At 50.7% G+C, this 23,517-nt stretch overlaps 1 protein-coding gene across 2 annotated transcripts in view; it reads left to right on the top strand.

The window, feature by feature from the left end:
- XPO6 (exportin 6) overlaps positions 1-14,535 on the top strand; it is a 117,056-nt gene extending 102,521 nt beyond the window's left edge. For both annotated transcript variants that reach the window (XM_011933464.1, XM_011933463.1), the window contains 8 exons: positions 133-322; positions 4,446-4,601; positions 5,627-5,741; positions 5,910-6,081; positions 7,395-7,556; positions 10,467-10,565; positions 10,724-10,954; positions 13,871-14,535. In XM_011933464.1, the coding sequence (XP_011788854.1) occupies positions 133-322; positions 4,446-4,601; positions 5,627-5,741; positions 5,910-6,081; positions 7,395-7,556; positions 10,467-10,565; positions 10,724-10,954; positions 13,871-13,972 (1,227 nt within the window). In that variant the 3' untranslated portion in view covers positions 13,973-14,535. The remainder of the gene's footprint in view (positions 1-132; positions 323-4,445; positions 4,602-5,626; positions 5,742-5,909; positions 6,082-7,394; positions 7,557-10,466; positions 10,566-10,723; positions 10,955-13,870) is intronic.
- The last annotated feature ends 8,982 nt before the right edge of the window (positions 14,536-23,517 follow it).

Here is a 23,517-nt window from a genome sequence, read left to right as displayed (position 1 = left end):
GTTATAAGAAACGAGCCTGGGGGCTAGGGCTCCAGGTGTGCAGCCAGCAGATGCTGAAGGCTGTGTTGGCCATGCCGCTCCACTGTCTTTGGTTCTTTGACCTCTGATGGATGCCTTTGGGGTCTCTTGTAGGCCCAGGTGTTGGTGTGCCGAGCTCTCTCTAACATCTTGCTGCTTCCGTGGCCAAACCTTCCAGAGAATGAGCAGCAGTGGCCTGTGCGCTCCATCAACCACGCCAGCCTCATCTCTGCACTCTCCCGGGATTATCGCAACCTGAAGCCGAGTGCTGTTGCCCCACAGAGAAAGATGCCACTGGATGACAGTAAGTGACCCCTAGGCTGGGACAGCTGGGGAAGGAGGTAGGCAGGCATTGTTCTTTGTGGCAGATGAGATTTGCCCTGGAGGCTCCTGAGGTAAATTTTTCTGTCCACAGTCCCGTAGAGGCTGAGCAGGAAGTCACACTCGGGAGTGGAATCCTGCTACCTGTGGAATTCAGCAGCCAGACCTATTTCCTGAATGCAAACTGTCCCTTCTCTTACTTAAAATGTAAAAAATTCTGGAGTCCTAAGAAAAAATGGAAGACACTGGTGATGGTGCCTTCTGTCTGTAAAATACATCTTAATGTGGTTATTGATCTATTTCAGATGCTTGTGTAGGCAAGCAGAGCAGTTCACCTCTACACGCTTGGAAAGTGCGCTCAAAAACTGTTTTTCCAGATTGGTTTCAACCTTTTTCCAAATACAGATATTCCAGAGGTTTTGAAAGAGCTTGGTTTCTTAAAAAATGGCATGTGAAGTTTGCTTGTTTATATTAAAGAGGGAAAAAAAGTGAATAAGGAGAAGTAAGGCATCTGATTTCTCAGAAATATCTCTTCGAAATAACAAATAGTACCGAAATATTTTAAAAATACCATCTCTTCACAAAAAGAAAATAGAATGTTATTAGATGGTGCCACTTACGGAATGTCAGCAAAAATGCTTTGTGAAATGTCAGAAATTGTAATAAATACAATACTCTTTAAAAAACACTACTTTTATAACCAGGAAGATTAACGTATACACATTGTACAAATATATTAAAATAGAATAATGTAAAGAAGGAAAAAGTAACTCCTAAATCTGACCAGTTTTAATATTTTAGAAAGTAACCATTTTAACCATGCTTCCTTCTTACCTTCCATTTTCTATTTTAAAATAGGCTTCATGGTTACATAACTGGATGAGAGTAGCTGACATTTTGAGGGTATACTGTGTACTAGGCTCTTGCCTTGATGATTTTATATCCATCATCAAGTCTCTGGCTATGCCAGCATCAACTTTCAAAGCTGGTGTTGGTCTGTTCCTGGTTCTAAGTATTTTTCAAAAATCAGTAATTCATTCAGTTCTCACATTAGCCTTATGATTTCAGTACTGTTATGATCTTGATTGATGATTAGCATGAGGAAGCTGAGGTCTAGAAAATTAAGGAACTTGCCTGGGGCTTGCATCCAGCTCTTGTGGAGTCACGCTTTATCATGTGTAATGGTCTTCTTTCCGCACTTTATCTTACATGGGAGTTACGTCGGTCTGCATGGGCGAGGATATACTCAGTGGTAACAAACAACTCCAAAAGCGTAGTGGCTTAGTACAAGAAGAAAGAGGATTTGCTGTTCATACTACATGTCCAGCTTGGGTCACGCAGGGTGGGGAGGTCACACAGGGACCCAGGCTGAGGAAGGCTCCATTTAAGTGTGTTCACTCTGGAAGGGATTGTGGTGAATTGCCTAGGGGTTCTTAAAGGTCTTGCCTGAAACTAACATACTACTTCCACCTCTGTTTCCTTGGCCGGAGCCAGCTACGTGGCCTTGGCTTAACTCAGGGCAGGGAAGTGTGATGCCACTGTGTGCTGAAAGGGTTTGCAGTGTAGTATGTGAATGACATCTTCACTATGCTGACTGTGTGCAGGCACTGGGTTGAGCACTTTGTATACATTATTTCATGTAACTTCCTGTGTAACCCTGTGAGGTATGTCTTATCCTCATTCCACAGTGTTGAAATGAAGTTTGGAAAGTTTCATTTTTCTTATCTTAACTTTATACTTTGAAAAAAAAATTCCAAACCTACAGACTAGCTGAAGGAATAAGAAAACAACTGCATCTCTCTCACCCAGATTCACTAATGTGAATGTTTTGCCACATGTGTGCTCTTTTCTGCAACACACTTTTTCTTAAAAGCCAGCTGTTTAAGTTGCAGATAATTGACACTTCATCCCTGAATCTGTAACCTTTGTATCTATATAGAACAAGATATTAAACATTGTTACAATAATGTTATTTAACATGTAGCCACATTCACACTTTCCCCAGTTGTTACCAAATTGTTCTTTTTTGCTTTTAAAAAATCCAGGATGTGATCTAGGACGGTTTCATTGTGTTTGGTTGTTGTAACTCTGTAGTCTCCTTTGGTCCAGAAGAGCATGCCCAGTTTTTGTCTTTCGTGACGTTGGCATTTTTGAAGCGTCCAGGCCTGTTTTCTTGTCACATGTCTCATAGTCTTGTTTTGCCTGATCGTTTCCAGTAGGTTGTGGTGTAGTGGTGCATATTCGTGTTTGCATTTCCTCTTGCGTTGTTTCTGTTTGTCCCATCCTTGGTGATGCTCAGTCTGGGCGCCTGTTGGGAGTAGGACCTGCCAGTCTGTCCATTGGGAAGGTGCTTGGCAGGTGTCATTGCTCAGGACTGTAGAGAAAGTGGGCCAGGTCAAGAGTTGGACTTGGGTCTGAATGGCTCCAGCTCCTGTGTTCTGCACCACTTTGCCGCATTGCCTCTTTCTTCTTGAAACCTCCCCTCGCCCGCCAAAAAAAGAAAAGAAAAGAAAAAAGGTTCTTAATGGTTTTATAATGTCTTGTCTCATGGAAGTAAAGCAGTTACCTACCCATTCTCCTATTATTACATACTTACAGTGCTTTCAATTTTTGACTTGTACATTTTTAAAAAATACATCTTTTGTCCTTGTTTGAATTTCCTTAAATGCCAGAGGTCGGATTTTGGTTTCTTGACTGTTGGTTTTTCACCCTAAACTGCTTCCCCTGTTGCCTGTGTGTTCTTGAGGAAGTGGCTGCCCAGAGTGCGGTTTCCTGCCTTAGTAGAAGTCCACGTGCTTGTAGTTGTGGATGGCTCCCTCCTCAGCAGTGTGGGTGAGCCTTTCCTTTACTCTCCAGTGTCACTGTGACTGGGGGACCAGGCCTGTGACGAGAAGCGTCTTCCTTCATCCTCAGCCCTGTGAGTGGGGCGATGCTCTCTCTCCACATTTTCAGATGAGGCAGCAGGGCCAGGCCTGCCTCCATCCACCTCCTGAGCATGTCTTCTTTCTACCGTATCCCCTCCTCAAAGCTGCGGCAGTCCCACAGAGGCTGCTGAGCACTGGGGTTCGGAGGACCCAGAGAGTGCTCCAGGTGGGGGGCAGCTCTCAGCCCAGCTCTGGCTCAGCCTCTGGCATTCGCTGGGGTTGAATCTGCTAGGCTCAGGCTGAGCCGTGGGCGTCATCTTGGGGAGGTTGGTAGGAGACTCTGCATCTTAAGGGGGTGACTCCACTTGCTCTGGGAACAATGGCAGCATCCCCGTCCTGGACCTTCTTAGATGGCTGGCACACTGCTAGCATCGTTCAGGACCTTGTCTCTAATCCCCACTGCGGCGCTGCCAGGGTGGGGTTGTTGGCTCTCCCAGATGGATGAGGGTCCTCCTGCCCACGGCACGTAGCCTTCAGATGATCACCTGTGGTTCATAGTCGGGGCTCTCTGACCCCTGGCCTGTTTGTGGCCCACTACATCTGTTTTCCCTGTGTGCCATATGGAGTCAAAAGTCGTCTCAGGGTTAGCATTATATATTGTCAATAGCATAATAACAATAATTATATGCCTTATCAAGCTACAAGCCTAATAGGCCAAAGATAGATCAGGCAGGTTGTTCCTGCAGCCAGCACCATTACATGTGCATGGCAGGTGTTTGTGGGATTACTGGGCTGTAGTAGTGTCCCACTGAGGGACAAGGTTTGAGCTGCATGTGTCCATCCTGGCCTGTGACCTTATGACACTCATTTTCTCACCAGTCTATTCACCATCTTTTAGATTTGATTAAATCCAAGGCACCCAACCTGGGGGTACATTTATTTATCTTTTTTCTTCTGTGGACTTGTTGCTGATGGCCAGAGGCAAAAACCTGAGCAGGCAGGCATCTTCTCCCCAGTACACACTCCAGGCATCTGGAGTCCTGGCAGTAATAATAGTAAAAACAAAAACTAAAACATAAAGAGAGGAGAATTTATATTGTAATCAAGAGACTGTTCCTTTAATGAGACTCATGTGATCATCTTCTTGGTACCTTTGCAAGTTTCCTCCCTCTCCCTTGTGTCTCCTCTTACCGTGCTTTCTCCCCAGACAGCTTATAACCTGCAACTCATCTTGATTTGCAGCCAAAGTGATTATACACCAGACACTCAGCGTCTTAGAAGACATTGTGGAGAATATCTCAGGGGAGTCCACCAAGTCTCGACAGATTTGCTACCAGTCGCTGCAGGAATCCGTTCAGGTCTCCCTGGCCCTCTTTCCAGCTTTTATCCATCAGTCAGGTAGGAGCTGGCCCAGAGGCCCCACTGGTGGGTGGTGCTAACAAGGGCCAGAATGCCCACTTAGATCTGTAAAGCACACTGAGTCAGTGCAGTACAGGCCTTGACTGGCTCCGTGCAACGAAACCCGGTACTAAAGGGAAAGGGCAGTGGTGTTTATTTGCGGAGTCTGGGGCCAAGGCCCTGTGGAAAAGTGAGCAGAGCCCTCTATATGGGCCTTGGCACCTACAAGAGAAGGCTAGAGAACTTTTTTGGCTTAGTTCTCCTTATTTTGTGGCAATGCGCATTTGCCGAGATCATTCCCCTCACCCTTGTCTGTCACTGTCAGTGATAGAGGGCCTCTCTAGCTCTGTAGATGTACTTACCCAGCTCTCATGAGAGCATTATAGTAGTCTTGTCAGTTTTACAAGAGAAATATCAAGCACTTCTCAGTCAGCAAATATTCATTGCCTCTTGCAAGCAGATTGCGTGCAGTTAGAGCTGAAACACTACACAAGATGATTGTTGAGATCTGGAAGTGAAACTGCCCTAAATGTAAGCAGTATTTTCTGCAATTAATCCATTTAATGGACCAGGGCCATGCATTCTAAATACACCTTCATTATCCACTTTCAACCACTCAACCTCTGACCCAACTGCAGGGATTATTAGTCATAGGGGGAAATGACTGAAGCACTCAGGGGTTGACCCAGTTGAGTAGTTTCATCACTGTGGGCACAAAGTGATCCCTCTCCAGTGACACTCTGATCATCACTGGATGTCGCGCAATGAGGGAGGGTTCGAGATGACCTTCATTTCCTGTAGTGAGCCACCAGGTGGAGGTTCCCTGTACCAGAACTATTTTCTCAGCATGTCCCTAATCATTTTCCACTTTCTGTCACTGGCCCTAGTGGTGTTGGGGAAATGTTTCCAGCAGGAAGCCGTAGAGAACGCTGATAATGCAGATTTCAGGAGTAGGTCGATGAAACCCAGGATTCTGGTTCTCCCTGTGTGCAAACCTGTGACAGTGTCTCTGCCCCTTTCCCCAGATGTGACTGATGAGATGCTGAGCTTCTTCCTCACTCTGTTTCGAGGCCTTAGAGTACAGATGGGCGTGCCTTTCACTGAGCAAATCATACAGACTTTCCTCAACATGTTTACCAGGTAACCACAGACCCCCCATCCGTGGTTTTCAGATTCAAGGGAGAAGTAGTGGGTCTGGCGACAAAGTGTGGCTTTTTGCTCCTGTTCTGTACTTGCCACAGCATGGGTTTTCATGCTGACCCCCAGAGAAACATGTGGTTGCTCACTGTGTGGCTTTCTCATCTGTAGAGAGCAGTTAGCTGAGAGCATCCTCCATGAGGGGAGCACAGGCTGCCGGGTGGTGGAGAAGTTTCTGAAGATCCTGCAGGTGGTGGTCCAGGAGCCAGGCCAGGTGTTCAAGCCCTTCCTTCCCAGCATCATCGCCCTGTGCATGGAGCAGGTGTATCCCATCATCGCCGAGGTAGGGGCTCAGGCAGTCTCCTGTGTGGCCCCCCATCTCCAGATTGGGAAGGGAATGAGATTTCACAGAAAATGGATTGTGTTTTAAAGTTCATTTGTTAGTTTAATATGCTACTAAAGTCATTTGTCCCAAGGAAAAAGGCCTTTAGCGTGGTACAGTCTTTTGATATTGATCGAGTTCATTGGAACTAGTCTAGTGTAAGCATAGCAGTTATTCCACAGGGTCAGTTGCTAAGATCAGTCTCCTGCAGCAAATAATTTATACCTTTAAGAGACTCTGGTTTTCTATAGCAAACATTCTAACATATGTACTTTCCTATTAGAAACATTCATGGTCTCGAGGATACAAGGCAAGTTCTTGAAACCATTCAAACAAACCTTTCAATGTTACAGGAAAGCCCTTTGTCCTTAGAAAATAGGCAGGCACTCAGCATGATAAGACCAGGAATAAGTATAGATGTAATTTCAGTTTTTTTGGTAATAGTCATATAAATAAGAGCTAATCTTTAACTGTCTGAACTGAGACTGGGACAGGTCTGGTCTGTGGGACAGACTGGCCTATGAGGCTTCTTCTGTGGACGCTTGTGGCCCCTGGTATCTATTTAATTTTAATCAACGCTGAACTGAATATATGTGGGCCTTCTGCCTTTGAATTCTGCAGAGACATCTGGAATAAGGGATTGCGGGTGTTGGATTCAATGAGAAAACACTGCTGAGCCTGCCCCTTCTCCTCTACCTCCTCTCAGAATCCTGGCTGCTGGGAAAGAGACTGGCCCAGAGAGCCTGGCTCCCAAGTGTTCTTTAAACCCTCCTCTTCTGGGGAGCAGAATCACTTTAAGGCATTGGGTCTGTCTTTAGCCTCTGTGGTTGTGTAAGACTAACAGGTTAGTGGGACAGCATTTTTCATCCTGGGAAAAGGAACAAGCAAGATGATCTGACAGGTTGAATAGAACAGAAAATCCATACTCCTAATTGTTCATCCACTTAGCTTTTTTCTAGTGTAAAAGCTGAGTGCTCGTCAGAAAAGGGGGCCCCTGGCGCTGACCCGTGCATTCTCTCTCAAATGTGGGCCCTGTCTCTGCTGAAGTACTCACGGTGTGAACCGCCGACTCCAGGGGCTGGATGTCTTTTGCACATGCAGTGACAGGACTCCAGGGGCTGGATGTCTTTTGCGCAGGCAGTGACAGGCATGTGGACGGAGTGTTGACACTTGGCTTGCTGTCACGAGGCATCTCCTAGGCATCTTTGCTGCCCTGGGCCCAGGCTGGAGCGGCTCCACAAGCTGCAGATCTGAGCATCTGTGTGTCTCTGCAGCGTCCCTCCCCTGATGTGAAGGCTGAGCTGTTTGAGCTCCTTTTCCGGACACTCCATCACAACTGGAGGTACTTCTTCAAGTCCACCGTACTGGCCAGTGTCCAGAGGGGGATCTCTGAGGAGCAGATGGAGAATGAGCCCCAGTTCAGTGCCATCATGCAGGTAATGTCGGGGCGGGGGGACTGCCGGGTGACTTCCGCTAACCTGGCACTGCAACGAGTCCTGTCTTTGAAGCCCCACAGTCTTGGGTCTGAAGCTCAGTTCTGCCTCTTAGTATTGATGAAGTTAATTAATTTCTTGGAACCTCAGTTTCTTCATCTGTAAAGTGGAGCTAATGTTGCCTGGGTCACGGGTTTGTTTTGAGGTGAAATGAGATGACATACACAAAGTGCATGACACTTGGAGATGCTTCATAAACGTCAGTTCCGCTGACCTCATAGTGCTGTTTCCTTAAGTTTAAAGAGCCTGCTTATGCCAGAGTCATCCAGGACCTTCTTAGCAGGGAACTGCCTGAATAGGAGTCTCTGCAGGAGGGCCCTGGACCTGCACTGTGATTCTGACTCTGACCATACTAGGAGAAACACTGCCCTGGGAGGCAGGGCAGATGCAGCTGTCCATCGGAGACAGTGCACTGTCTGGGGGCTAAGCACCCCTTGTTGTGGAAGACTGGGACGGCATCCCCTCACGCGGACAGCCAGCCTGCTCTGTGGCTGCATCAGGCCCGCTCCCAGGGTCTGCATTCAGGTGTCTGACATTCTCATCTGAGTCTAGCTAGGGGAGTCTCTTTTTGTTTTTTCAGTGCATGCTTTTCCTCATGGGGAAGCAAGAGGAATTTCCACCCTCCCTCCAGCTCCCTACCAGCACACAGCATGCATATGGGCATGCGCGCACACACACTCTCATACACTCACTGACTCTTGTGTGGCAGTTCTTTTCAAGCACGTGCCCTTGCCCTGGACTTCCCATCCCTGGCACTCAGCGAGGCCTCAGGTCTGCAGTACTCAAGTGTTTGTGCCTCCCCTGCCTTTCTCTTGAACGCTGTCCTTGCCTGGAAGACTTCTTTGGCAGGCTGGTGCCTGGTCCCCCCTGACGGCTGGTGAAAGGCACTTTGGAGCATAGTTTCACAGTTTGGCAGTTTCTTTTAAAGTTGAATATGTAGTTACTGTATGACCTAGCAATCTCACTTCTAAGTATTTTACCCAAGATAAATGAAAGCATATGTTCACACAACCTGTACACTGATGTTTATAGAAGCTGTTTCATAATTGCCAAAAGCTGGAAACAATTTGAGTATCCAGCAGCTGAATGGATGAACAAGCTCGTGTGTGCCTCTAAGGGACTGGCACTCGGCAGTAAGCAAGCATGGATTCTTGGTACATTCAGCAGCATAGATGAGTTTCACATGCATTCTGCTAGGTGAAAGAAGCCAGATGCCAAAGGCTATGCACGGTGGGATCCCATGCCATTCTGTGACATTCTGGAAAAGGCAGAACTATAGGGACCGATAATGAGCAGTGGTCGCCTAGGGGTGGGGGTGTGAGGGGACGTTCTGGGCGATGGAAGTGTCCTGTCTTGGTTGTGATGGTGGTGGTGCAACTCCACAGGTAGGTCAGAATTCATAGAAAGATAAACCTCAGAAGTTTTACTCTGTTATACTTCCATGAACCTAACTTTAAACAGTAAATAAGTGGAAACTTGGTCATCATGGAGATCTCATCCCTGCTGCAGGGATTACAAGATCCCCCTCTGGTAGCTTAGGGGCCCAGGGACAGAATGATGAAGCAGTCGCCACTTGTTTTGTAGGGGGTTCCTGTAGACCACCGGCCTTCCCCACTGCTCCACCTCCTGCACTGACCCCATGGTTACTTTCTATTCTTTCTATTGGAGCAGGTCACTTTGTGTTGGTGCGCGGGGTGTTTCTTTTTGCCCCTGAACTAGTAATTTTTTTTTTTTTTTTTTGAGACGAGTCTCGCTCTGTCGCCCAGGCTGGAGTGCAATGGTAGGATCTCAGCTCACTGCAACCTCTGCCTCCTGGATCGAAGTGATTCTCCTGCCTCAGCCTCCCGAGTAGCTGTGATTACAGGCATCTGCCACCACACTGGGCTAATTTTCGTTTTTTTTTTTTTTTTTTTTTTTTTTTTTTTGAGATGGAGTCTCGCTCTGTTGCCCAGGCTGGAGTGCAGTGGTGTGCTCTCCGCTCACTGCAAGCTCTGCCACCTTCTGGGTTCACGCCATTCTCCTGCCTCAGCCTCCCTAGAAGCTGGGACTACAGGCGCCCGCCACCACGCCTGGCTAATTTTTTTGTATTTTTAGTAGAGACGGGGTTTCACCATGGTCGCCAGGATGGTCTCGATCTCCTGATCTCGTGATCCGTCCGCCTCGGCCTCCCAAAGTGCTGGGATTACAGGCGTGAGCCACCGTGCCCAGCCAATTTTTGTATTTTTAGTAGAGACGGGGTTTTACCATGTTGGCCAGGCTGGTCTTGAACTCCCAACCTTCAGTGATCTGCCCACCTGGCTTCCCAAAGTGCTGAGATTACAGGCCCGAGCTTCCGTGCCCGGACCGAACTAGTAACTTTTACACCCAGGAATTCCAAAGCAGTTTAAAAATACTTTACTTAGCCCCCAGGCAGAGGCTTAACCTCTAGGTAGAGGCTCCATGAAGGAGCCTGTAGGGTTTGTGGCTTATGAGACATGAGATGCAAGGAGAAGGAGGGCAAGGAAGGGGATTTCTTGGTTTGAGCAGGGGCAGGCAAGCAGGCTTTGGTGTCTGCCAAGATTGCTGAGGGATTTGGCTAGAGGTGTGAGCTTCTTGCTTCAAAGCCAGGTCCTGTGATGGCTTTCTAGAGGTTGGTTACAAAAGGTATATATGAGACCATAATAAGAAGCAAGGCCCAGTGCAGGAAGCATGAGCTCTGAGACTTAGGAGGAGAGTTGCAGAGGTCTGAGCTGGTGGGTCAGAGGCATCAAGACAGTGGGTGCCCTGGCCCTGGCACTTGTTCTTCTGACATGGGGTAGATGCCCCAGAAGTGCTTGGTCTTGCAGTTTATAAAATGGTGGTCTCATTTCCTAGGCTTTCGGACAGTCCTTTCTCCAGCCTGACATCCACCTTTTTAAACAAAATCTCTTCTACTTGGAGACTCTTAACACCAAGCAGAAGCTGTACCACAAGGTAAGTGCCCCAGCTCTTGGAAAGATTCCTCCATCAGGGGCATCGTGGCCTGCATCCCACCCTCAGGTTACTCACTGGAGAGAGTGACGGAAAGTGGATGGAACCCGGGACAGGCCCCTGGGGGCCAGCTGCTGCTCACCCGGTCTCTCTGCCTGCAGAAGATCTTCCGGACCACCATGCTGTTCCAGTTCGTGAACGTGCTGCTCCAGGTCCTGGTCCACAAGTCACATGATCTTCTGCAGGAGGAGATCGGCATCGCCATCTACAACATGGCCTCTGTCGACTTTGATGGGTTCTTTGCCGCCTTCCTCCCAGAGTTCCTGACCAGCTGTGATGGTGTGGATGCCAACCAGAAAAGTGTGCTGGGGCGGAATTTCAAGATGGATCGGGTGAGGAGAGAAAGAGGCCGGGCTAAGGGGAGGGCAGAGTGGGCACTCAAGCCTGGCACCTGTGCAGCAAGGAGGGGGCACATTGAGGCCTCTGGGCGTGGTCTGTGCCCACCCTGCAGCTTTGCAATAGCTCACAAGAAGCCTGCTGACCCACTGCTGTAGCCTGATTGAGGGGCACAGCCTTTTCCCCAGTCTTGGTGTCTGTAGCACATAATGTTCTTAGTCTCAGCCATGAAGGTCCCGAGTTCCTGGCTCTGCAGCCCCTCCATTTGTCTTGGCATCTTTGTTGATACCCAGGGCCCTGCCGTTCTCCCTCCTGGGTGGCGAGCCCCGGTGGGGCCAGCATTGGAGTCTGCCCAGGCTTGCATTCAGGCTGAGATGGTTGGTGCTTGGGAGCTGCACTTCTGGGTCCCCAGGGTTAGAGGTGGGACCCAGGTTCCCGGGCCGTCTTGGGCTCTTTCCAGACCGGCCCCAGCTCATCTTGGGCTGAGTTGCTGCCAGGTCCTGGGAGGAGCCCTCCTAGTACCCTCTTGTCCCACTGCTGCTGCCTGTGCAGGGACTGTCAGGTGGGCTGTCCCCACCTGTGCAGCACCTCGATGGGAGCTGGGTGCTGCTGGCTCTCGGTGTCCATGAGGTCATCTTTTGTTGGAGCCTGACAGTGCCTGGGGCCTCCTTCCCCGTGGGGGCTCACCTGTTCTCTTCTTCCTGTGTCAGGTGACCAGGCCTCTCCCTTGCCTGATAGAAACTTCTGGGAACTTTTCCTTGTACCACTTTATATTTGATGAAATTAGGAGAATAAATCGCTTTCTCCCTGGTCCTCTTGGGGTTCTTGACCTGAGTCCTCTGTGAAGCAGCTTGTCCACGGCTCCACTGTAGTGCTCAGATGCACACACTGCTCTTGCTGGCGCAAACCTGGCCGCCTGCTTTCCTCATTTGCCACGTGTGGCAGGGGAGCTTTTGCTTAGACTCATCCTGTTCTCCTTTGTCTTGGGATCTTCCTTGTCTTGGAACTCATTCTCTCCTAAGCTTCTTCCAGTTCACTTCAGCCCCTGGGTATGTTTTTTCCTTTTTCTAGAGGCCAGATCCTAATACTTAATTATCAGCTTATAATGATACCAATATCAGTCAACTTTTTGATTTAAAGCTGTGGTTTCAAAATCTAGTTATAGGCCGGGCACGGTGGCTGACACCTGTAATCTCAGCACTTTGGGAGGCCAAGGCGAGTGGATCACTTGAGGTTAGGGGGTTCGAGACCAGCCTGGCCAACACGGCAAAACCCTGTCTCTACTAAAAATACAAAAATTAGCCAGCTGTGGTGGCTGTAATCCCAGCTGCCTAGGAGGCTGAGGCATGAGAATCTCTTGAACCCGGAAGGCAGAGGTTGCAGTGAGCAGAGACTGTGCCACTGCATTCCAGCCTGGGTGACAGAGTGGGACTCTGTCTCCAAAAAAAAAAAAAGATCTAGTTAATATCAGAAGCACCTGGGGTGCTTATTAAAAATGGAGAAACAGATTTCTGTGTTCTACCCAGGAAATTCTGGTTTGGCATTTGGGAGCCACTGATTTAAAAGACATCCCTTAGTTGGTTTTTTGAGGGTGAAATAAAAGAATCACCACCTTCCATTCAATCACTCACTGTGTGTTTGAAGCCAGCTGCTTCTCAAGCCCCGGGCCAGGAGCTGGGGCGCCAGTCCCAGCCTTCACCAAGTGTTTCATGGTAGACAGGCCAATACAGCGCCCTCTGTGGACTACACAGTGCCAAGCATGTGACATGTCCTGGCTCGAGTAAGCCTTCCAACAAGCCTCTGAAGTGCGGGTCCTGTTACTCCCCCATTTCACAGATGGCTCGAGTAAGCCTTCCAACAAGCCTCTGAAGTGCTGGTCCTGTTACTCCCCCATTTCACAGATGGCGGGGGCTCAGAAGGTGAGCAGTTCACAGAACTTGGAAGTGGTAGAGCCACGAAGCAGGAGGCAGACCTGGATGTTCTGACCCCAAAGCCTGCACACACTCCCCAGAAGCAGAGAGCTCAGGACAGAGGCGCTGACCTGGCTGCTGGGGCCAGGAAATAGGAGGCATCTGTGCAGACTTTGGGATGAGGCAGGCTTTGAATGGAGTTCTGGAAGAGCAATAGCGGTTGGGCAGGAAAATGGACTTGGTCCTGCTCCTGGCTCTGCTGGGGCTTGCTGGGCCTGTTTGAGTCCTCACCAGCACCTACACTGCAGGCATTCAGCATCCCACACTGAAAAGCAGGGTCTCCCCGTGTGCATGGCAGCAGAGGTCAGGGCCTCACTTCTGGTCCAGGGCTTTCCATGACCCACACTGCGCCCAGTGGGACAGGCCTCGGGACTGTGTGTGCTGCTGCTCGGGTGGTTCTCGACTGGCAGAGGCAGCCTGGAGCCCCATGGGTAAGCATTCTGCAGATATCACTGGGTATGCGTGTCACCTCGAGGGGCCATGGTGAAGGAGAGGGCTGTCACTGCAGCCATGCCTGTGTTTGAGGGCTCAGACTCAGGAGCAAGTATGCTGGTCCCTTCTGTGTGAGCTGGGCCAGCTGCTTCATGGTGCAGTGCTTTGGTCTTTCTGTCCTTAGACTAGTGATTCTGGTGATTCTGGTAGGGCTTGGTGGCAGCCTCGTGGTGAGGACTCAGTGAGTTGATGTCTGTATGTTGATTGCAGCAGTGTCCGGCACCTGGCAGGCCCTAGGGACATATTCCTCTTGTTCTTTTTTTCCCATGGCGCCTGGCACAGAGCCTCTGTGACACGCAGTGCAACAGTGAATAGAAGTTTTGAGTTTTAGAAAGTGCTCCCCGATCTTCAGTGCACACTCTGGGATGGAAGTAGCCGTTGGGGTCTGGTGGGTGGGTGACCTGGTGTGTTGGGTGGGTGTTTGGCTGCAGCTATGCCCCTGCCTTCCAGGACCTGCCCTCATTCACCCAGAATGTGCACAGGCTGGTCAACGACCTGCGCTACTACAGACTCTGCAACGACAGCCTGCCCCCTGGCACTGTGAAGCTCTAGGCCTGCTACTGCCTGGGGACATGGACTTCTGCTGCTGCCACCTGCGCCAACCCTACCTTCCACCACAGATGTCTCCCAGACGGGCCTCGGTCACACTCCTTGGCTTCTCCCACGCCAAGCAACGCTGCCTGCCTCTGCCGCTCCTCCACATCTTGCCGCTGCCCAGCAGAGCTGGCTTCTGGGTCCACCTGAGCACTGGATGGTGCTCCCAGGGCATTGGAGCAGGCGGAGGGGTGTGTGGCCAGGTACTAGGAGGCACCGGGAAATCCCACGGGGGTGGCCCATGCAGACCAGGCGCATGTGGGTCATGGGGCAGAATCGCCAAGGACAGCTCACGACAGTGCCACCTTCTCACCATTCCAGCCAAGGAGAGATGTGACGTCGGAACTGCTCTGGCACTTCTGTCAAGCCTCCCCCGCCCCAATTGCCTTGAGATCTCTGCTCTTTGTCAGAGATTTGCAAAGACTCACGGTTTTGTTGTTTTCTCATCATTCCATTGTGATACTAAGAAACTAAGAAGCTTAATGAAAAGAAATAAAATGCCTATGTTGTTGTTCTAGAAACCCTGACTGGGGAGCTGCTTGCTACTCACAGTCTCCTTGAGGCCGGGATCCCAGCAAGGCGCATCCTGGTGGGAATGTGGGCAGTGCAACTTGGAGTGGGCTGGCTCCTGGCGTCTCCCACTTTCTAATGGCATCTCCCTGACCGCTCTTACTCAGCAAGGGGAGGGGGTCTCACTGACAGTTGGCCAGATGATGGAGGGAGGCTGGAGTCCAGAAGGGGGTTCTCGCTGATAGTTGGTCTGGTGCTGGTGGAGGCTGGAGGTTGGGAGCGGGTGTTGCTGACGGTTGGCTTGGTGGTGGAGGGAGGCTGGAGTCCAGGCTGCCTGACACCTGTGGCCCCTGTGGCACCCACACCCCCTGCCCCCCAGTGTGGGAAGTGTGGGCTCCGCCTTCCCCACCTCCTAGGGAATAGATTCCTTCCCACAGTGTGCAGCAGGACCTGCCCCTTTGTGGCCTGAAGTCTCGCTGAAGGACAGGGAGGTGGGGTCTCGTGATGGATTGCCTGGGTGAGAATAGAGGTTGGAGAGGGAGGGAGGGTGTGACTCTGTGAGGGTGGGGATGGGTGGGACTCAGGACTCTATGACGTGTCTGAGAGCTGGGGCTTTGCCCAGACATTCATGTGTGGGAGCGGTACTTGTCATCGAATTGTCCAGAATCAGGAACCAGCAGCTCCTCCTGCGCTAGGTGTCATGATGACTGGGCAGGCCTAAATCAGGTAGTTGCTGATGTGGACTACAGCGCCTGGCATGGAGAGATTGGCTCACCTGGACGGGAGGGCAGGCGTTGACTGGCTTGTTGCCAGGCCTGGGGAAGTGGGGAGCTGTGGGTTGATTTCCCATAGGAATCTGAGACTTCCATAGGAATCACTTGGGCAGGGGCTGGGCCGGGGTGAGCAGGGCGTGCATGATGTGCGCTTGTGTGGCAGGCCTTTGTTCTGTGTCCATCACAGCCTCCCAGCTGCAGCGAGCTCTGCTTCAGAGTTCAGAAAGGAGATAATAGAAATGCCGATTGCTCTTCTGTAGAAAGGAATGAGCATCCAATTATGCATGGGCTATAAATACCACCTCACCTGCCTGCTAGGGAAGGCCAGGAGTGCTGTCTGTGCCTGAGACTGTGAAAGGGCTTTTTCCTCTGGAGATGGAGGGGTTGACGGGATGGGATTTGTTGCCTGTGAACCCCACCCTTGGACAGAAGAACACAGGCAGGACTTAGGAGCACAGAGGAAAGGCCAGTGTAAGCTGGGCTGGGATGGAGTGTTTTTTTTTTGAGACAGAGTCTCACTCTGTTGCCAGGCTGGAGTGCAGTGGCGCTGCAACCTTCGCCTCCTGGGTTCAAGCAATTCTCCTGCCTCAGCCTCCCGAGTGGCTACAGGCGTGCGCCATCACGCCCAGCTAATTTTTGTATGTTTAGTAGAGACAGGGTTTCACGGTGTTGGCCAGGATGGTCTCAATCTCTACCTTCCACCACAGATGTCTCCCAGACGGATCTTGTGATCCGCTCACCTCGGCCTCCCAAAGTGCTGGGATTACAGGTGTGAGCCACTGCGCCTGGCCTTTTTTTTTTTTTTTTTTTTTTAAGAGACAAGGTCTCACTCTGTCACCCAGGCTGGAGTGCAGTGGTGCAGTCATGGCTTACAGCTTTTAGTGATCCTCCCACCTCAGCCTCTTGAGTAGCTGGGACTACAGATGCGCATCACCATGCCTGGGTAGTTTTGTTTATTTTTTGTAGAGACGGAGTCTCACTGTGTTGCCCAGGCTGGTCTCAAACTCCTAGGCTCAAGCAATCCTGCTTCAGCCTCCCAGAGTGCTGGGACTACAGGCTTGTGAGATGCCATGGCTGGTCAAATGGAGGATGTTCATTCCTGGACTGATAGCATGGCCCAGAGGTATGGATTGTAGTGAGCCCCTAATTCTTAGAGGTGTGCAAGCTGGTCTTTGACCTGACCTAATTCTTAAAAGTTTTTATTTATTTATTTATTTATTTATTTATTTATTTTGAGACGGGGTCTCGGTCTGTCGCCCAGGCTGGAGTGCAGTGGTGCCATCTCAGCTCACTGCAACCTCCACTTCCTGGGTTCAAGTGATTCTCCTGCCTCAGCCTCCCAAGTAGCTGGGATTACAGGTGCACGTCACCACGTCCAGCTAATTTTTGTATTTTTAGTAGAGATGGGGTTTCACCATGTTGGCCAGGCTGGTCTTGAATTCCTGACCTCAAGTGAGCCACCTGCCTCGGCCTCCCCAAGTGCTGGGATTACAGGTGTCAGCCACCACACCTGGCTCTTTGACTCAATTCTTACCTGCAGTGCCTCACATAGGGCCTGGCACCAAGCAGGCTTAAGAAGTGCAGGTAGAATTGAGTGAGTTCTCAGGTCCTAGGCACATCCAGAAAGTGTCTTTCCCCATTTTGAGGAAGGGGATGGGGAAAGGGTAGAGCTGGACAAGAGTGGGCCTTTGGGGCCAGGCACAGTAGCTCATGCCTGTAATCCCAGCACTTTGGGAGGCCGAGGCTGGAGGACTGCCTGAGTCCAGAAGTTTGAGACCAGCCTGGGCAACACGGTGAGACTTCATCTCTATAACAATAATAATAATAGTAATTTAAGAAAAGAAAAAAAGAGTGGGGTTTTGTGTCAGTCTTGGGTCGGGGCGGATAATGGCAGGGGGCTCTCAAGGCAGCTGTTTTTCCTGCTTGCCTTTGAATCTGAGGCAGATCTTCTGTCTCCATTTGGGTGCCCATGTCCTGCTTTTCTTCCGATTTGTGTCATTTACATCTGCCAAGAGTGCAGCCACTGGCTTTAGGACGAGATCAGATGAAACCTTCATTTTCCTAATTCTCAGCATTTTCCTCCACTGCCCATCATTGGCCTCATGTGATGGAGGGTTGAATGTTTTTTTTTAACAGCATGTATTTTTCTCCCGACTATAAAATGTTTGTTGTATAATATGTGAAATATGCAGAAAACTTTGAAGCAAAAAAAAAAAAGTTAATTCCACTGCCCAGAGAAAAATAATATTTTGGTGTGTTGGTGTATTTCCTTTTTTCTTTTTGTAAAATTGAGCTCCTGCTGTTCTATTTTACTTTTATTTTTTTAAAAAGATTTTTTAGGCTCAAGTGATCTTCCAACCTCAGCCTCCCAAAGTGCAGCGATTACAGGTGTGAACCACTGCACCTGGCTGAGCTCCTGCTGTTTTATGGCCTCCTTTTTATGTAATATGTTGTGACCATTTTCTCATGTTATTAGATATATTTTTTTTGAGATGGAGTCTTACTCTTTCACCAAGGCCGGAGTGCAGTGGCATGATCTTGGCTTACTGCAACCTCTGCCTCCTGGGTTTAAGTGATTCTCCTGCCTCAGCCTCTCGAGTAGCTGGGATTAGAGGTGCCTGCCACCATGCCTGGCTGATTTTTGTATTTTTCGTAGAGACGGGGTTTCGCCACAATGCCCAGGCTTGAACTCCTGACCTCAAGTGATCCACTCGCCTGGGCCTCCCACAGTGCTGGGATTACAGGCGTGAGCCACCGCGCCCGGCCTGATATTCGGATATTCTGCAAATATCTAATGCTATCACTGATGATGCAGTGATCATCCTTGTGTGTAAATCTGTGTGTTTGTTTCTATAGGTTGGGTTCCTGCATGTGAAATTGCTGGTTCGGATGTGTCTGAGGCTTTTATGGATATTTTTGGGGATTGGTTTCTATTCTGAAGGAGGAAAAATATCACAGACTTGGGAGTTGCAAAACTTCTGTGCCGTGAGGCTCCATGGGGGCCATTTGACCAAATCAACCCCTGGTTTTGTAAGAGATTCAGAACTCTAATTGGTTAGTAGCCTAACCAGGCCTGCCCACTTCTGAGCCACATCCTTGTCCCAGTGTCCCTCTCCAGTGTGAGACCTCTGCAGAGGAGCTGAGACCAGGAGAGGAAGGTTGCTGACAGTTCCAGCTGGCTTCTTGGGCCTGGGCAGAAGAGCCATGATTAACGGCCATTTATTAATAACTATTACTTGCTGAATTCTACAAGCCCGGTGCGGGGCTGCAGGCGAAGGACTCCTTTCCACTGCAAATGCAGCAGCTGGTTCCTCCTTAGGTGGAGCCAGCTCCAAGATGGGCCATGTGTTCTGTGCATGGAGGATTTTGGTAACTGTGGTTTGATCACTGTGGCTCATCTCCAAGACCAGCCCTTGGGAAAAGCTGAGGTGTTCCTCTGAAATGACGCTGGCTGCCCCATCAACCCGCCTCCTTTTCCCTCACCCCTCCAAAGCCGCCACCTCCAACCTCTCTGAAGCCCTCTTCTGTGAGGCTCTGCTGAGCGCCCCTTCCTCCTCGACGCCCCGCAGCACCTGTGTTCCCTCTTGTCCCAGGAACCGTGGTGTCGCCCCTACCACCATGAGAACCTGCAGGCAGCGGGGGGCGGGGAGGAAGCTCTGTGTCCCTAGCATCCAGCATAGGACTTGGCTCAGAGCGGGCGCCAAAAAATTCTTATGTGCAGGAGGGTTTTTCAGATTTATCCAAATGGGTTTTTCCTCAAGGAAGAGGCCTAGAGCCCCGCTGAGGCATCTTGTAACTAATTTTCAACAAAATGAAACCACGTCCTTGGTGTCTGCTCAGAATGCTGTGGCCTTACCTTGCTGGGCTCCTTAGGGAAAAGCACTTAAGTGAAAGGCTCTTCAGTGAAGAATTTCTGTAGCTCAAGGACTCCCTTTTCTGCCCTTCCCTCTGTATCATTTGAAAACATCTTTTAAAAGCCTTGTTAATTAATTGTCTCAGGGCTTGGAGGTGCTGAGTTGGGGCAGACATTGGGAGCAGACCGGGTTATGCGACCTCGGGGGGTGGGCAGAGAGAGCTTCGTGGTGCAGGCCAGAGCCTGACTCAGCCCCCAGGGGCCTCTGAAGGGTGGCAGAAGCTTTCCTTGGGTCAGTCAGGTACCAAGCAGGGGTGAGTTGGAAAGATAATTATTTCAATGAAACATTCAAGAGAGCCACAGACCTGACAGAGGCAGCAGGCATTTTGGCAACAGGTAGTTTTTTTAAAAAAAGACACTTGGCCGGGCGCGGTGGCTCAAGCCTGTAATCGCAGCACTTTGGGAGGCCGAGACGGGCGGATCACAAGGTCAGGAGATCGAGACCATCCTGGCTAACATGGTGAAACCCTGTCTCTACTAAAAAATACAAAAAAAAAAAACTAGCCAGGCGAGGTGGCAGGCGCCTGTAGTCCCAGCTTACTTGGGAGGCTGAGGCAGGAGAATGGCGTAAACCCGGGAGGCGGAGCTTGCAGTGAGCTGAGATCCGGCCACTGCACTCTAGCTTGGACGACAGAGCGAGACTCCGTCTCAAAAAAAAAAAAAAAACACTCACGTTTTGGCCAGGCGTGGTGGTTCACGCCTGTAATCCCAGCACTTTGGGAGGCCGAGGCGGGTGGATCACTTGAGGTCAGGAGTTGGAGACCAGCCTGGCCAATATGATGAAACCCCGTCTCTACTAAAAATACAAAAATTAGCTGGGCGTGGTGGCATGGGCACCTGTAATGCCAGCTACTTGGGAGGCTGAGGCAGGAGAATCACTTGAATCTGGGAGGCAGAGGTTGCAGTGAGCTGAGATTGCACCACTGCACTCCAGCCTGGGCAACAGAGGGAAACTCTATCTCAAAAAACAAACAAAACGCTCAGGTTTTTAATTTTTTTCCCCTTCCCTTTTTTTTTGAGACAGGGTCTTGCTCTGTTGTGCAAGCTGGAGTGCAGTGGTAGTTGTCATAGCTCACTGCAACCTCCACCTCCTGGGCTCAGGTGTCCGCCTGCCTCGGCCTCCCAAAGTGCTGGGATTACAGGAATGAGCCAATGGGCCCTGCCCCTCCCTCCTCTTTATTACAGATTATTATTTGCAGATTAAAAAGACTCGCCTAAACCATAATATTTCAGTAGGTGGCTTTCAGCCCTTTCCTTGCATTTGTGTGCGTTGGCCCATCTGTACACCTCTGGCTTTCAGTGGGAATAAATCATATTACTGCCTGGCAGTGTTCTGCCCCCTGAGGCGCACACGTTTTTCGGTGGGTCTCACGGCCCCTAGAGACCCCAGCTGTCTGTGGCTGTTTGAACGTAAGCCCCGGACTGGGGCCAGTCACCGGACGGGGGCCAGTCAGGTAGAATTGGCCTCTGTGGAGCGTCGTGGGAGGTGGTCTGGGGCCCCTCTGACCTACATGGGTGTCCGGCACTCTTATTGGTGGCTGAGGCCAGAGACAGTCAGACCCTGTTGTCAGGGTAGTCCCTGAGGGTGGTGATCCCCAATTAGCAGAGGCTGTAGCTGGCCCATGCCTGCCTTCCCCAGCACCGTCCCCAGGTGCCACACTGGAGTTGATTCCCGAGCTCCCCGTGTCTCGGTGACCTTGCTTCCAGCCTCTGAAGGGCACGCGAGGAAGAGTTATTGAGACTCTGGGGAAGGACGTGCGCAGCATCTCAATCTCCCCTCGCGGAGCCTGCCCGGGGAGGGCCGCACCTCGGGAGGCTTTTATGTACCAAGGCATTTCCAAAACTGATTTGCCCCTCCCCTGCCACAAGAGGAGACCAGCGGGGGCCTGCCTTCTGGAGACACACACCCACCCCCTTAGGGTTCCCTGACTTCAGAGAAAATGCTTACCTGTGAGAAAATTGAGGCACACAGAGGGTTAGTGACCCACCCAAGGACACACAGCGAGTCTCCAGGAAAGCTGGGGTCCAACTGCAGGCCTGGCTCCATTGCCAGTGTTGGCTCAGCTCTACCTCCTCTCAGCCGCTCTGGGGACACCGAGGCTGCTGTGCGCTCCTCAGGGTTTAGGGGCCTGGGAATCCCCCAAGCTCATGTCAGTTACTCCTAAACGGCACATTCTGATGGCGCAAAGAGGCAGCACCCGGTCACTGTTCCCACTGAGTTGCAAGGACATGGAGGCCCAGAGCATGACTCACCTGGGGTCTCCCAGCTGGAAGGTGGCTGGGCGGGAGTTTAAACCAGGTCCATAGCATTCCAAATACTGCCCTTTTGGTCATCGTGGCTGCTTTGTCCATTTTACTGCCTAGCGAAAGGCCGGCAGGGGGCGCTGTCTGGCTCCTTGCAGTGCTGCTGGCGGAACGCCAGAGCCTGGGCCTGGCTGCGGGCTGAGCAGAAGCTGAGAAGGTGGAGTCTAAGTCTCTTTGGGCCCCAGATTCCCCATGTCTGCTCAGTTCCTTCCCCTTCCTGGGTCATGTCTTGTCTCAGGGCATCGAGGGGCCAATGCACAGAAGAGCCCACTGGTTTCCTGGAACACAGCACGGCTCCGTGCCCACCTGGGTCGGCTTTCCCTGTGGCCTTGAAAGCTGCTTGCAGAATCCAGTTTGCAGCTGACCCATGTGGGTCTGCGCTCGGAAACTCTGCTCCGTTCCGGAGTGCAAGGTCCCTGGGTTTCTGTGTGGCTGGAGGCTGTGGCTTTGAACTGCCCTCCAGGGGTTAACAGGAATTACATGCCAGGTTCTGGGCAGAAATAGAATTAAACATGGATCAGGCTGCACTTTGTAACCAAAAGCCACCCGGCATTAGATACCCTGGCATCCCCATTGCTCCAACGTTAGAATCATAAGTCTTTTAAGAATGACTTGGCCTGTGTGGTGGCTCATGCCTGTAATCCCAATACTTTGGGAGGCCCGGGAAGGAGAATCGCTGGAAGCCAGGGGTTTGAGACCAGCCTAGGCAACGTAGTGAGACCCCATCTCAACCAAAAGTAGAAAAATTAGCTGAGCATGGTGTGGGCCTGTAGTCCCAGCCACTCGAGGTTGAGGCAGGAGGATCTCGAGCCTGGGAATTCGAGGCCACAGTAAGCTATGCTTGTGCCACTGCACTCCAGCCTGGGTGACAGAGAAAGACCCTGTCTGTTAAAAAATAATAAATAAATAAATAAATAAATAAATAAATAAATAAATAAATAAATAAATAAAAGATTGCTTAAGTGATTCCAGCTTCCGTTTGGAGATGGCAAAGCATCTGACTTCACACTCCCACCCTCAGCTCCGAGACACATCTCTTATGCGTCATTCTTTCAGTCATCATCAGACATATCCAGAGGTGTGACAGGTACCGGATCTAGAACTAGGCATGAGGCATGGTTCTGCCTTTTAGGAAGGAAAGGGAGGATCAACTAGGGCCAGGTGTTTTTTAAACGAATATAACTCTTGTGTGTGTGAGTGTATGTGTGTGTGTGGTTTTATGCATGTGCATGTATGTGCACACGTGTATATGTGTGGGGTGTGTGTATGTGTATGGTGTGTAGTGTATGTGTGTGTGGTGTAGGGTGTGTGTGGCATGAGGGGTGTGTGTGGTGTGAGGGGTATGGTGTGTGTGGGGTGTGTGGTGTGAGGGGTGTGTATGGTGTGTTTGTGCGTGTGGTGTGGGGTGTATGTGGTGTGTGTGTGTGGTGTGGGATATGTGTGGGGTGTGGTGTGTGTGGTGTGAGGGTGTGTGTGTGGTGTGTATGTGTGGTGTGGGGGTGTGTGGTGTGTGTGTGGTGTGTGTGGGGTGTGTGTGTCGTATGTGTGGTGCATGTGTGGGGGTGTGTGGGTGGTGTGTGGGTATATGTGTAGGTGTGTGTGGCGTGTGTGTGTGGTGTGTATGTGTGCATGGGGTGTGTGATTGTGTGGGGTGTGTATGGTGTATGTGTGTGTGGTGTGTGTGGGGGTGTGTGGTGTCTGTGTGTGGGGGTGTGTGGTGTGTGTGGGGTGTGTGTATGTGTGTGGTGTGTGTGGAGGTGTGTGTGAGGGGTGTGTGTGTGGTGTGTGTGTGGTGTGTGTGGAGGTGTGTGTGAGGGGTGTGTGTGTGGTGTGTATGTGTGTGGTGTGTGTGGAGGTGTGGTGTGTGAGGGGTGTGTGTGTGGTGTGTGTGTGGGTGTGTGGGGTGTATGGGTGTGTGGTGATGGGTGTGTGTGGTGTGAGTGTGGGGTGTGTGTGGTGTGTGAGTGGGGGTGTGGTGTGCGTGTGTGGTGTGTATGTGGGGG

The sequence above is a fragment of the Colobus angolensis genome, unplaced genomic scaffold, assembly GCF_000951035.1.
Source record: "Colobus angolensis palliatus isolate OR3802 unplaced genomic scaffold, Cang.pa_1.0 Scaffold128, whole genome shotgun sequence".
NCBI classification, from domain to species: domain Eukaryota; kingdom Metazoa; phylum Chordata; class Mammalia; order Primates; family Cercopithecidae; genus Colobus; species Colobus angolensis.
The sequence above is the reverse complement of the archived record's forward strand: the minus strand, read 5'-3'. Positions and strand labels throughout refer to the sequence as shown.